General features: G+C 41.1%; 1 protein-coding gene across 2 annotated transcripts in view; it reads left to right on the top strand.

The window, feature by feature from the left end:
- THSD7B (thrombospondin type 1 domain containing 7B) overlaps positions 1–15828 on the top strand; it is an 882043-nt gene that overhangs the window by 115517 nt on the left and 750698 nt on the right. For both annotated transcript variants that reach the window (XM_058301029.1, XM_071216471.1), the window contains exon 2: positions 6086–6259. In XM_058301029.1, coding sequence (XP_058157012.1) covers positions 6121–6259 — 139 coding nt within the window. In that variant the 5' untranslated portion in view covers positions 6086–6120. The remainder of the gene's footprint in view (positions 1–6085; positions 6260–15828) is intronic.

The following is a 15828-nucleotide window of genomic DNA, read 5'->3' as shown; positions in this document are numbered from 1 at the left end:
TGGCAGAAGCTCCATCAGAGCTAGTTTCTCATCCTTTGCCTTTAAGCTTCCTGGGAAAAGGGAAGTATTGAAGTATAAAATAGCTTTAGGAAGTTCAGATCCTAGAGATTTTGGATATGTTTCAGAGGAAGGCTGCTTTGCCATCCCAAATTGCTCATCCTTTGAGATATGTACTCCAGATATTTTTTGTCAAGGTCAGTCTTAGGTTTCCTATTGGCACTATTCCTTGCTAGTTATCTCTAGCCTGGAGTGACCTTACCTTAGGAGTCTAGGATGATCCACCAGCCAGTGTGTGCAGGGATCTTCTACTGAGTGTTCCAGGAGAAAACAAGAGGAACATTGATGTCATGAGATCCTTTTGTAGGGTCACTGCTGGACTCTGTACTAATGAGGAAGCTTAAAAGGAGAACAAGACTCATAATAGCCTATTATTTAGGTAATATTAATTTTTTATAGCTATTAAAGCCCAAATATTGATGGTAATTAATTTACTTGGAACTTACAATCTAATTATGGAGACAAAATATTTGTCTATGTATCCTCGGCTAATCATTCCAGCTCATGGCAGTCTCCTTGGAACTCCTAATCCTTTAAAATCTCTTTTTGCCTTCCCACTTGCAGCCATTTGGAACGGAGAAAATTGGCTTTTGGTCTTCCTTTTCTTTACTTTACATTTTGATCACTTGAATATGTTTTTGGGGATGCATGTCTCCCATTAAAAGTCATTTCCTACACTCTGTCGATTTTGTGTCATGAAGGGAAATATCCTCAACAGACAGCTGGTCCTACTTGCTAATTACTTTATGAACTTTGGATAATGGCTTAGGATCAACTACCCTAGATCACAAATCATCATTTTTTAATCAAAAGTCCTCTTACATTGAATTCACTTGATCCATCATTATACACAAGGCCAACTTGTTTGGCTTCCCAGGGGGTTGTTTTTCAACTAATGTGCTTTGTAGGGTTTACTAGGAAGTTATAATGTTTTATGAGGGCAATATTTGGATTTTTTCTAACTGCCTTAAAGGCATAACTGGCAACAATTACTTTTTGAAAATGTCCAAAACTAAAATATAGTATCAAATCTCTGTTATACCAAATTTGGGGCAGCAAATACCCATTTTTCTGTGTGCACTGGAGAAAATCCTTGGTGTGTTTCTGAGAAAAATAATGGCCTGACTTCTGATATCTTCTCGGCCTTCTTTTCAGCAGAAATGGAGTGACCATCAGCCATTAAAACAAAAGACTTTGGTAGATTCTAAAATGCCATGTTACAATTCTCAGTCCATCCTTTGCTGTGTTGCTTCTTAAAACATGTAAATTTGCTATTAGCAATGTGAAATAACCACATGTATGCATGCGTATGTGTGTGTGAAATAATTAGCAAATGGATGCTTGGGTGTACAATGGACAAAAGCACCTCTACAAAGGGGATGCAATTCACATCTTAGAGAGATGCTAACTTACATAGGAGCCTGTGGCTTGGAGCTGAGATTCCAGGGCTTCTGGCTGGAAGGGGAGTCTCCTCCCGCCTTGGCCCACACCTGGGCCCTTTCCCCTGTGTACTTGGCAGAGCAGGCACTGGCTGGTTCACACAGATACCTGTGACCGTACTCTGCTCCCCCACTCTCTGGGGTCTTCCGAGTCTCTCCGTTAGTGGGTCAGCAGCTGCAACTCTGAACGTGGATGCAGTCTCCTCACCTGGGGAAGAGGGAGGGGTGCGGAGAGTGTGTCCTCTTGGCCATGTGTATGCCTGTGAATTTGGAGGTTGGCGAGGTCCTGTGTGTGCATGCAGCCTGGATGCTATCCAGGGGGGTTCTGGAAAAGATCTTGTGGCCAGGACAGTACAGGTTGTCGTATAGCATACTAACTTAAACTATTTTACTTGAGGAGGGGGCACCTTTTTTCTGACACATGCAAAAACATCCTTTGAGCTCTCAGTGGCCTTAGAATAACTGTACAACCTAAAGTATGGACCACATAGTAAGCACAAATGTCACCTTGTTTGAAAACTATAGTTTCGGAATCTGTACATCAGTTTCAGGAAATATGATATGAATAAGTTAAAAGATTATTGCTGTGGAAGGGAAAAGGTATTATGGTGGATCTGGGGAAATACTGTATATTGTATATATGAATTTTGGTGATCTAAGACTCTTCTGAAGCTGACATTATGTTGGGATTCACTTTACGGGAAGTTTTGGATCACAGAGTGGTTCAACAATGGCAGCGGAGGAATACTGATATGGGACGTTATTGACAGGATATATATGGTTGACAGGGAGTTATACAGGGCATATGCCCAGGGTATATGGTAATGTCTATATATACTCATAGTGGAAACAATTAAAAACAATAGCTGGGGGGGTACTGGGCTCCTGGCCGGGGGGTCACTGTTGTGGGCCCTGGGAGAGCAGCGGCAATCCTCCAGGTGCAACGGCAAGAACCAGGAAGGAAGGAGGGCCCAACAGTGGGCTCTTGATACTAATGGCTACACTTTTGAGCCTATACACCTGCAATAAGAACAAGGCCTAGAGTAGCATTGTGCCTGGGGGTTTCCTCCTGACAGCCTTCATGTTACTCAAATGTGGCCACTCTCACAGCCAAACTCAGCGTGTAGATGCGATGCATTCCCCCCAGCGTGGGACACGACACCCGGGGATGAGCCTCCCTGGCACCGAGGGATCACTACCACATACCAGCTGAAGAAGCAACTAGAAAATGACCTTGAATTAAAGATTCAATGCAGAACAGCAGAATATACCTGTCTACATATAATAACATGACTTCGGGAAGCGGTTTGACCTCATGTAAGGGGGAAATGGAAAGGAGAAATGAGATTATAAGGCTGTGAGTCTCTAAAAAAGAGTCTGGAGGTTGTCAGAAGGAATATCCCTATGTACAACTGAACAGAGTCTGAGAGACAGATAAGGTAGATACAACCCCAGGTATTGGTTCTTTTGAGGGATAAAGAGACCCATGGGTTCTATGGTCATCGCAGAAGGGGTTCACTGCCATGACAGATGGCCCTTCTTTGGGGCTGGTGTTTCTGCGTGATGGAATTGGACTCAGAGGGGATCTCTTTTCACAAGACTTGCATGCTACTTTATTGGAATTGTAGTTGGTGCTGGGTTTAAGATATATGTAGGGGATTTGAATCTCTGGACTGATAATATGACACCCAGGCCCAGAGCCTCAACAGACTTCAGCTCCTACACTTTGATTTATTGGACTTACTCCACTCAGCTAACATGGAGTTGAAGAAGGTCAACCACCACAACATGGAGCCTAGAGTGTCTACAACTAGAAGCGGGAGGAGAGCATCCAGTACCCATGCGGAATCTAAGCCCTCACTTGACATAGGTGTGCAATGGACACAACCAATCCAATGTCCACAGAGAAAATGTGGAATGGGTGTGGGAACGGTAGCCATGGGGGCTGCTGGGTGTGGGGAACGGGAGGAAGAGATGAGATGTGGAGGCGTTTTCGGGACGTGGAGTTGTCCTGGATAGTGCTTCACGGACAATTACGGGACACTGTAGATCCCCCCAGGGCCCACTGGATGGAACGTGAGAGAGTCTGGGCTATGATGTGGACCATTGACTGTGGGGTGCAGTGATGCTCAGAGATGAACTTACCAGGTGCAATGGATGTGTCATGATGATGGGAGAGAGTGTTGCTGTGGGGGGAGTGGGGGGCGGGGGCGGTGGGGTTGAATGGGACCTCATTTTTTTTTTAATGTAATTTTTAAAAAATAATAATAAATAAATAATTTTAAAAAAAAAGTATGATTTAGCATCCATGTTGCCAGCATCTAAGCAAAAGCCCAGTTGTGATAAATCATAGTCTTAGATGTTCACTATAGGGAAATATGGCCAGTTCAGTACTCGAGGGCGGAGGTTTTAGTACTGGGTCCAGCAAGGTCCCCAGGATTTCTTGACATCATCCAAGAGGCCACTCTGAGGGACAAACAGTGCAGCCAGCAGGTGCTACCCTGTTTGAGCCAGAGCACCATTCTTTCACTGTTAGAAATAACAGTGTGCTACATAGAAATTTGAAGGAAAGCCTTCGGTTGCTTTTCCAAGTATTCTTTTCATCCCTTGCTCAAGTCAGCCCACCAGAGAGCTGTGTACTTGAACTTCATTGCTTGACTCCCTGTAGAATCATTTTTACTGATCCGTACTTTGCCACTGTACCCTTGGAGTGTTCTAAGAGTGCCACGAGACTCTGCTGTATACAGCTTGCTGTTGTCTGTTTTATTTGAAGAAGCGATGTGTTCAGAACTTTTCTCAGCACATCATCTCTATTTATGAGGACTCCTGGGGTATTTTCCATCAGATCTTGGGAGCAGGGCAATAGTTTCTCCTAGAAAAAAAGGTGTTTTTAATCCTACTCACAAGGAGACTATAGTGGCTATTCTTTTTTTTTTTTTCCCTTGGGTTCCTGGGAAGCTCAGAGTCAGATTTGCCACCTACCAATAGCAATTTTGCAGATATATATGTGGAGAAATAACTCCTACCCTTGATATTCTTTTATGGGTTCAATCCCTTTTCTTTATGTATTTTTCTAATAAATGTATTTGATACGCTATCTCAGATCTGCTTAACCGGAGGTAGAATTTCCTTTTTGTCTTCTGGAAAACTCTACCTAGATATACTGCAGGTACAGCAGATTTAATGTTCTAAAGTAAATTCTTTTAGTTTTCTCAAACCTGCTGCTCTTCCCATTTCCCCTCTTTGTTAAAGGGGATTCCACTGGTTCAATCATCTAAGTTTGCAGTTTTGCTCTCCTTTTATCTCCTCATATAGCACAGTCAATTGTTAACCAAGGCCCTTTCATCCAGCTTCTGTGCTATTTCTCAGATACCTCCTCCTTCTTTCATTCACTAATATTTGTCTGGCCCACTTCAGTAGTTTCCTAACTGACCTCAATTTCTCCAGCATCATCCATCAGTAAATCATTGTGCATACTGGTGCCAGTTATTAAAAGTTACTTGCTCTTTTTTGCTGTTGTTATTTACAAAATGATGTCCAAACCCTCACCTGGCATTCAAAGGTCTTTATAATTTTGGCCCCCAGCCTATGTTCTAAATCTCATTTCCATTCACTTGCCAGTCCCCAAACACAAAATTCATATCAACATCTTATTGTTCTCTCTGCCTGAAATACTCCCCCTTCCTCTTCCAAGCCCTTATCCTTAAGGCTATCCTCAGATGCTGTCTTCTCTGATGTTTCTCCCTCTTTTTTTCTTGCCTTAGAAGAATTTGTTGCCTTCTCCTCAATCTTCCAATAGCACTTTAGTAATATTATGTTTATTATATCCATCATCCTGTTCTGGACTTGGTTGTGTGTGCATCTGTCTCTCGCCCTGATATACCTGGTATCTTCCAACCCTGCTTTAAAAAATAAACTGGGAAGTGGATTTGGCTCAATGGACAGAGATCTGCCTACCACATGGGAGGTCCAGGGTTCAAACCCCGGGCCTCCTGACCTCTGAGTGGTGAGCTGGCCCACACACAGTGCTGATGCACGTAAGGAGTGCCATGCCACACAGGGGTGTCCCCTGAGTAGGGAAGCCCCACAAGCAAGGAGTGTGTCCCGTAAGGAGAGCTGCCTCTTACAAAAAAAGTGCAGCCTGCCTAGGAGTGGCCCCGCACACATGGAGAGGTGATGCGACAAGATGATGCAACAAAAAGAGACACAGATTCCTGGTGCCACTGATAAGAATACAAGCAGACACAGAAGAACACAGTGAATGGACACAGAGAGCAAACAACTGAGGAGGGGTGGGAAAGGGGAGAGAAATAAATAAAAAATAAATCTTAAAAAAATAAAAATTAAAATAAACCGACTGAGGGAGGGCCTGCGGTGTCTGTAGAACCTATGATGGTTTAAATGAGCAGGGATTGAAAATGTGGCTGACTTAACCACTGACCTGAAAACTTTAATATTGCATATACACCCCTCTATGATAATGGAACACTTTGTGTCATGCTGTAGGTTCTGGTAGGCAAAGTGAGTTTTTTATAATTTCCATACAAAAGAAACTTATTTGATTTTTTTTTTTTTTTTTTTTTTTTTAGGAATAGGCAAGTCAAGAAGCTGAAATATCTGAAGAATGTTTCCAAAGGGTGATCTGGCTGTGACTCACTGGCGATGGAGGAGCATGAGGAAGCTACTTCTATTCCTTTCTCTCTTGCTGGCCCATGCATCTCATTTGGAAGGCAAGAAGGATAATCAGTTCTTCTGGAAACCAGGTAGGAATGTCCTGGCTGTCCCTTTGTCCTGTTTTCATTAATGAGAAGCATACTCTTTCCATTCTTGTTGTTCTTATTTGCAGAAGAGTAGAAAAATATCCAGAGAGGAAAACGTAAATCCTTTTTCTTTATTGTGAAGCTTACACTTGATTTTTATTCCTGCATAATTGTCACCTCCTTGTTATACTACTGAATTTTCACATTGTGGTCAATTAAAATTATGATTTCCATAGCTATATCTGCTTCTCCTTTGTCAAAGATTTCACCTGTGCATTGGTGACAAAAATGACATCTGATATTAGCAGATATTGTCAGCTAAAACACTTTGGATCAGCTCTGTATGTATGTCTCTTTCTTTCAAGTTTGCAACTAGTTAACAATTTTTCTTAAATACTTTCCAGCACAAATTCTGTATATCTAGGTTTTGGAGCATGAAAAATGATCCTCATAACTTTGCTCATTAGTGGTGCTATAAAGTCACATTAATGTATTTTGAGATACTTAGCTCTATCATATACAATCCTTTATGCGTATGTTGAGGTTTGGAGGTTTGTATATAACTTATATTCTTCTTCAAAAATCTCTTTAATTTGGCTATGGAAGGATCCGTTAAATTTAATTTCAAAGCCTAAAATTATGCACCCCCCAAACGTCTTGGCTCTTTGAATCGCAGATGTTTTTCTTTGCTTTGGATTTTAACTTTCTTAAAGTATTACAATCAGATCATTTAAAATATTTATTACTGTTTCAAGAGTCCATTCTTGCAAATACAGTTAATGTTTATACTTAATACCATGTAATAGGAAGATGTGATGTAGAAGATCTATGTTACTGAAAAGATTTTCATTTTGGTCTCATCATATGTAAATTAAATAGACTACAGACTTATTGTGTCACCATGAAAATATGTGTAAAAATGATATTTGTAATATTTAAATGACTTTGCAAAAATGGAACTGAATTATGTTTTAAACTATATTAAATAAAAAAACCAGCACCATTAGAGATACAGTCTGGAGGAAATTTAATTGCACTAAAGCCTCTATAAATTAATTTAATTATGGGTTCTAACATCACATTAGTGATTTGCATTTTTTCCCCCTCACGGTAGTTTTAGGAAAGTTTGGAAATAGTTCTAAATGTCAATATTGCATTTCTGTAAATGGGACTATTTTGCTTTAGTCATAAAAGACTAAATATTTTGTCAAATCTAAATAGGCACATTTATATGGCTAATCCCTTATCTAAAGTTCTCAAAAACACAGTTAAAATGGAAAGTAGCAAATTTGAAACACAAATGAGATGTGTTAAAGAAACGGCCTTATTCTGAAGCAAATTTTACAAATAAGTTTGCTTTTCTGAAAGTGGGTTGTTGGAACAAGATAGTTATTGGGAATTGAATCATGTCTCCCACAAAAGTCATGTTCAGGTCCAACCCCTGGTCCTGTGGGTTTGAACCCATTTGCAAACAGGACCTTTGAAGATGTTATTAAAGTGTGGTCTAACTGTAGGCTGGTGGGCCTTAATCCAATATGGCTTGAGTCCATATAAGCATAGAAAATTGGATCCAGAAAAAGAAGTGGGAAGCAGCCAGAAGCTGGAAGTCAATGGAATCTGCAAGAGAAAGAAGACACTGCCATATGCATTGCTATGTGATGGAAAAAGAAGGAACCCCCAAGATTGCTGCCAGCCAGAAAATGTCAAACTTGAGTTTCAGAACTAAGAATCATTTCCATCAGACACATTGCCTTGTTCAAATGAATATCTATACCATCGCCCTCATTTCTCCTGGTTTTTATTTCTTTTTTTCTTCTTAAGTACAAGTAAAAAAGGAAAGATATTTTTCCCATGTAGCTGTTTTTTTAATTAGAGTTTTGTTCCTTGTATATGGCCAGAAATTTAAAGTGTAGAAAAAAATTTAAAAGATACAAAAGTTAAATAAAAAATCCAGAACACACATCACACTTTCACTATCTTATATATGCTTCAAAAGCCAGTATATCTATGTACACATTTGTTTATATAAATCATAGCCAATGCACATACAAACACATAGGATTATTGCTATAATATAATAATAATTATAATTATTATCTAATATAATAGGTCTTGTTAAGAAAGACATGGCACAATCAGAGTAGGTAATTGAGAAGAGTTTAATAACAGGACTATTTTTAAATGTGGGGAACAGCTTGGAGAAGGGTAGAGAATGACATACAAAGATATATCATCCATACAAAAATGTACATATTCTGCATACTATGGTGCTTTGGAGCTATATACCCCAGAAAAACATGTTCTTAGACTTAATCCATTCCTATGCGTGTGAACCTATTGTAAGTAGGACATTTTAAAGTTGTTACTTCAGTTATGGTATGGCCCAATCAATCAGGTGGTTCTTAATCTTGTTACTGGAGACCTTGATAAGCATAATGAAATTAAAACAGAGGAGGCAAGAAGCTGAAGGTCAATGAAACCTGAGACATTTTTTAGGAAGAGTCTAGATGGCTTTGAAGAGACTGTTTGTAGAAATAAGGATGCCAAAAGTATTTCTGATGACGTCTTAGAAGGAAATGATGACTGTATTACTGGAAACTGGAGGAAAGGTGATCCTTGTTTTAGTTTGATAGAAAACTTGGCAAAATTGAGTTCTGATGTCAGATGGAAAGCAGAACTTGAAAGCGTTGAACTTGCATATTTAGCTGAGGAGATAGTGAAACTAGGTGTGGAAGGTGCAGCCTGGTATCTCTTTGCAACTTATTGTGAAATATGAGAGGAAACAGATAAGCTGAGAAATGGAGCACAAAGAAACCAGAGCTAGGTTGTCTGGAAAATTCTGAGCTTATCCAGATAGGATACTCTGAGACAGTGTTCAGAAATGGCTCTATTAGGGGTCTCCCGGACATTCCAGAAACTGAGTACCTGGAGAGTAGGTCTCCAACTAAGGATGTGGGGACCCAGGGCACCCCCAAGTCCTCAGATATAAGTTAAAATTTGACAGCTCTCTCCAGAGGAAAGATAATGTACAGAGTGTATCATAATCTGTAATCTTCTCAAAGCAGTAAACATCCTTGGTAAACATCCTTGGTACAAGCATAGTGAAAACATCACCAGACCCCATATGTACACTTCACATGACCCTAGCAGAAACTCTGTTCTCATACCCTATGGAATATCCTTGTTCTGAAATTCCTTATATCACCCCTCATTTTCCTCTCTTTGTGGAGCACAATCGGCCACCATTGGAGACTCTCTTCTATTTGTAAGAACCAATAAAGCTTATGTCTGATTCGGTTCCAGGTGTGTCCTTTGGTCTTGCAGCTGCACCAACTCATACCCTTCAGGAACTGGGTTGGAACAGAGCATTTAACCGAACATGGAACCAATAAGCCATTTCAGTGGAAGTCAAAATGCAGTTATGCAGGAAGGGTCTGTGGAAAGTTCTATTGTCTGATGGTTTGGAACCCTCTCAACTACATGACAAGACTTTTGTGAAATTTGTGTGAGCAGAATCACTGCCAACCTGGACTGAAAGAGGCAGAGAAGGGACAAATTGAAGGAAGAAAAACTTTAAGGGCAGAGCCATGCAAGCTGAGGTCTGGAATGGAGAGATCCCCTCAGACCAAGAAAGCGGATCCACTCATGGGTTTTGAAAGGGCGGGTCTGTCCCAGCACTGGGAGAGGGTCGGTCTTCTGCTCTGTTGTTCAGAGAGGGTGCTGCCACCCCCATGCTCCGAGATGGTGGGCCTGTGCTCTGGCTTTCATGGAGTCTGGCCACCATGCACTGCTTGCAGGGGTGGGGCCTGGGCTTTGTGGAGAGCCTGGTCCTCATTGTCATGCTCAGACAGGGTGGAGCCTTCACCCCAATGTTCAAGAAGAGCTTGACTATTGCACAAGCACTTCAAAGGGGTGGGGTTACTGCTTGATCCATAGATGACTTTCAAACTTTAAATCTAATGGAGTTTGCCCTGCTGATTTTGGAAGTTTTTGAGACCCATGAACCCTATTTTCCTTCCAATTTCTTCTTTATGGAATGGAAAAGCTGATCCTCTTCTTGCCTCTCCATTTTTTTTTAATTTATTTTTTATTTTTATTTTTATTTTATTGACTTTGTAATAATATTACATTAAAAATATATATGTGAGGTCCCATTCATCCCCACCCCCCCACCCCACCTCTCCCCCCGCCCCCAGCAACACTCCCTCCCATCATCATGACACATCCATTGGATTTGGTAAGTACATCTTTGGGCACCTCTGCACCTCATAGTCAATGGTCCACATCATGGCCCATACTCTCCCCCATTCCATCCAGTGGGCCCTGTGAGGATATACAATGACCGGTGATTACCTCTGAAGCACCATCCAGGGCAGCTCCATGTCCCAAAGACGCCTCCACCTCTCATCTCTTCCTGCCTTTCCCCATACCCATCAGCCACCATGTCCACTTTTCTGAATCCAATGCCACCTCTTCTATGTGGACATTGGATTGGTTGTGTCCATTGCACCTCTATGTCAAGAGGAGGCTCAGATTCCACATGGATGCTGGATGCAATCCTCCCACTTTCAGTTGTAATCACTCTAGGCTCCATGGTGTGGTGGTTGTCCTTCTTCAACTCCATCTTAGCTGAGTGTGGTAAGTCCAATAAAACAGATTGTAGGTGCTGGAGTCTGTTGAGGCTCAGGACCTGGCTATCACATTGTCAGTCCAGAGATTCAAATCCCCTAAATATATCTTAAACCCCAACATTAACTGCACCTCCAGCACATTGGAAACAGGTAATGTTTTCTAGATGTCACAGATGTACAGAAAAAGGGAAATGTTGCTCCAAGTCCCATAACAGATTTTGATAAAACTTTGTACTTAGCGTTGTTTCTGAAATGGCTTATGGATTTCAAAATATTGTAATATAATTAATGTATTTTGCATGTAGAAAGAATGTGGCTTTTTGGGTCCATAGAGTGGACTGTGGTGGTTTGGAGATATGCACCCCAGAAAAGCATGTTCTTAAACAATCACTCCTGTAGGTGTGAACTCATTGTAAGTAGAACTTCAATTAAGGTGTGAATTTCCTCAAACAGGGGGGTCTTTTTTTTTTTTTAAAGATTTATTTATTTATTTAATTGTCCCCCCTCCCCCCGTTGTCTGTTCTCTGTGTCTATTTGCTGTGTCTTGTTTCTTTGTCCGCTTCTGTTGTCGTCAGCAGCACCGGAAGTGTGGGCAGCACCATTCCTGAGCAGGCTGCACTTTCTTTCCCCCTGGGGGGCTCTCCTTATGGGGGCACTCCTTGCGCGTGGGACTCCCCTACGCGGGGGACACCCCTGCGTGGCAGGGCACTCCTTGCACGCATCAGCACTGCGCATGGGCCAGCTCCACACGGGTCAAGGAGGCTCCGGGGTTTGAACCGCAGACCTCCCATGTGGTAGACGGACGCCCTAACCACTGGGCCAAGTCCGTTTCCCAAACAGGAGGGTCTTAATCCTATCCCTGGAGTCCTTTATAAGAAGAATGAATTCAGGCAGTCAGAGACAAAGACACAGGAAGAAAGAAGCTGAAGGTCAAAGGAACCCGGAAAAGAAGTAAGAGTCTAGGAGAGCTGCCATGTGCACTGCCATGTGAAGAGGCGCCTACAACCAAGGATCACAGGCAGCGAGCCCCAGAATGCTAGTGTTCAGGAGGATAGTGTCACCAACGTGACACCTTGATTTGAACTTTTCCTAGCCTCAAAACTGTGAGCTAATAAATTCCCATTGTTTAAGCCAACCCATTGCATGGTATTTGTTTCAGCAGCCAAGTAAACTAGAACACATACACATGTACATTATTTCATAAAAATAGGGATCATTTGCTTTTCTGGAGCTTTCTTTTTCATTTAGTTATGTCTTGATGAACAATACATATTAATGCACATAGGTCAATCTTCTCTTTTAAGGGCTGCATATTATTCTTTTGTATTTTTATTCAATAATTTATTTGCTCTGCCCTTTGTTGCTTTATTTTTTCTGCCCTATTGCTTGGCATTTCAATGGTTTCTGTTTTTTTACTATTATAAATAATACTGACATGAATGCAATATCATTTTAATTTTAGCAAAAAATCTATTTGAGGAGTCATATCTCCTGGAGCACAACCTTCCAAGATAACCTCAACATCTTAGAATCTCTTCCCTACTTACAGATCTGCTTATTGTATTTCATTTTGATTTTTAATCACAGTTGAAATTAGCTTATTTTTGCAGTATGTTATCAAATCTGAGAAGTCAGTTCCTGGAATCTGGAATTTGAACAGATTTCCATGGAGACTCAGATGAATATACTTTATATTTTAGAAAGCTAGAAGCAATTTTCTGGGTGTAGATGATAATGTCAACCATTTAAGCTATTTGTTTTTATCTGTTTGTTTATATTACCCATGAGTTAACCTGGTATGTATTAGTCAACCTCCTTCAAATTAGAGGCATTTGTTGGTGAGTCTTGGTTTGGAAAAACAATATATTGATGAGGAATAAGTGAGTGAGAGATTATGTTGTGAAAGGTATCTGTTGTTGAAGTCTGGTGGCCATAGGCTGTGAGGTCTTTGATGTGGCAAGGCTGTGGAATGCCTGCCAACATTACGGTGAGATCCTCTGATCTATATTTAGGGTCAGACATTCTGTCATCATGCCAGGAGGGAAGGAGCATGTCAGCAGGAGTATCAGATAAGGAGTGGTATTGTTTATTGTTTTAGATAATTATGTAATTATGCATGCCCCCTTCTTTTGTACAAATAAACACATCATGGTTTCTGAAGCCACAGTTACAAGTGGGCTCTTAAGGAAAATGCTGGAGTGTTGGTTCTAAGAGATCCATTCATTCTACTAATATTGTTGGGTTCGCATTACATACCAGATACTATTACAGGCATGTGCGATAAATTTGAGAATAAAACAGACAAATCCCCTGGCCTGGTGGACAGAACAATAAAAATGATCAATAAGTTAAATAGAAAGAGAGCTAGATATTGTTAAGTGCTAAGAAGGAAAGATTAAGCAAGAAAGAGGGATATGAAGTGCAGGGGGGAGAGACTGAAACTTCAGATAGGCTGCTCAGAGCATGTCTCCCCAAGCAAGTGAACTTGAATACAGAGCTAAGGGAAGTAAGGGAGCCAGCCATGGGCAGAGCCTGGGGACATCTGGAGGAAGAGCATTCCAGATGGAGGAAATGTGCAAAGGCCCTGAAGCAGGAGTGTGTGGGCTTGTTTGAGGATGAGAGGAGGCTAGCCGGCCAGAGCAGGGGCAGCGTGAACATAGGAAAGAGCGATTGGTGATAGCATCAGAGCGGGCCTGGGGCACAGGTCACGGAGGTCCTTTCAGGTCAAATGGGATTTTAACAGGCTTATTCTTGGCTGCTTTGTTGAGAATGCTTCCAAGTGGGGTGTACTAGTCAGGGTGCTCTAGGGAGTCGGAACCAACAGGAGGTATCTGTAAATATTATGAGATTTTTATCAGAGTTAGTTCATATGACTGTGGGAATGGGCAAGTCCAAATTCCTTAGGGTGGGCATCAAGCTGGGAACTCCAGGGAAGACTTTCGACAAATTGTCCAGGAGAAGATGGCTGGCTGAAAAGTAGAGCTGGAAATGCTCTCTTCTGACTGCTGAAGTCCATCACTTTTCCTTTCTTTTTCAGGTACTAGGGCAGGGAATTGAACACAGGACCTCGCAGGGGGAAGCCAGATCTCAACCACTGAGCCATATCAGCTACCCTGAGTTTGTTTTTTCATTTGTTCGCTCGCTGTTTGCTTTTGTTCTTAGGAGACACCGGGGACCAAACCTGGGACCTCCCATGTGGGAAGCAGGTGCTCAATAACCTGAGCCACATCTGCTCCCCTCACTTCTCCTTTTAAAGTCTTCAACTGATACAATGAGATGACTGTCATTGTTGAAAGCAGTCTTCTCTGGTGATGGTAGATGTAATCAGCCATAGATAAAACCAAATTACTGATGATTTAAGTCCATAAAATAGCCTCACAGTGACAATCCTGCAAGTGCTTCCTTGACCAAACTGGGCACCATTGCCTGACCAAGTGGACTCATGGACTTAATCATAACATGGGGCAAGAAGGCAGCAGAGAGACCAGTTAGAAAAAATAAAGGAGAGTATCAATAATAGCTTGAATCACAGTCACGGCAGTGTAAGTAATGAGAAGCGACTAAATTTTGGGTATTTTTAAGGCTGTGGTTCTCAACCCAGGGCAATTTTGCCCTCCAGAGGGCATTTAAAAATGTCTGGAGATTTTTATTTTTTTAACATTTATTTATATTTATTCCCCTCCCCACCCAATGGCTCCCTCATCTATCTGCTTGCTGTTTGCTCTTGCTGTCTGCTTGCTGTGTACTTGTTGTGTGTTTACTGTGTCTTCTCGCAGTGTCTGCTCATCTTCTTTAGGAGGCACCTGAAACCAAACCCAGAACCTCCCATGTGGGAGCAGTGCCCAACTGCTTGAGCCATATCCTCTCCTTGTTCATTATGTCTCCTTGTGTCTCCTTGTTGTATTTTCTCATTGAATCATCTCGTTGAGTCAGCTCATTGAGTCATCTTGTTGCAATATCTTGCTGTCTCTTCATCTTCTTTAGAAGGCACATGGAACCAAACCTGGGACTTCCATGTAGGAGGTGGGTGCCCAACTAATTGAGCCACATTTGATCCCCTGGAGATTTTTGGTTGTCACAAATTGGGGTGCTACTGATATCTCCTGGGTAGAAGCCAGGGTATGCTGCCAATCATCCTACAAAGTACAGGGCTGCTTCCCACAACAAAGAGTTATGAAGCATCAAATGTCAGTAATGCCAGGTTGAGAAACTGATTTAAGTAAAGGAATCAGGATTTATTCATGTGGGGCATGAGGGGAAAGAAAGAAATCAAGGAGGATTCTAAAGCTTTGCTCTAAGCAACTGGAAGACTTGCATTGCCATCATTTAATATGGGGGTGTCTGCGAAGGAGCAGGTGTGAGGGAATGTGAAGAGTTTGGTCCTGACATGTTAAATTTGTATGCCTATTAGAAATTCATGTGGGCATGTTGATCAGGAAGTTGTATATTTGGTTCTGAATTCAGGAGGGAGGTCTCTGCTAGAGATATAAATTCTTTGGTATCTGAAGGGAAGAAAGTTATTTAACTTTTCTGAGCCCTATTTATCTATCTAAAAAATGTGGATTATAATAATAAATGCTTTGCAGGATTATTTTGAAAATCAAGTATATTGCAACACCTGCTGCATACTGGCTACTAAATAAATGTTCTATTTATTTAGTATTTATTACTAAATATTATTTAGTATTTATTACTAGTATTTATTACTAAATAAATAGATTCTATTATTTTTCTATTATTTTTCTATAATCTCATACTTAATTATTTATTCATGCTTTTTGTTTCACATTTTTCACAAATGGGATATCAGTTTGATAGCTATATGCACTTTATAAATAAATTATAATAAATAATTTCACTGACTTTTTAGGTCTAAAGCTTTCTTTCCATATGGCAAACTCTTGGAAAGTTTTAATTTCAATAGCACTGTGCAGTGAATTA

This window comes from Dasypus novemcinctus, chromosome 7 (genome assembly GCF_030445035.2).
Source record: "Dasypus novemcinctus isolate mDasNov1 chromosome 7, mDasNov1.1.hap2, whole genome shotgun sequence".
NCBI lineage: Eukaryota > Metazoa > Chordata > Mammalia > Cingulata > Dasypodidae > Dasypus > Dasypus novemcinctus.
Note: the sequence above shows the minus strand (reverse complement) of the source record. Positions and strands in the feature narration are given on the sequence as shown.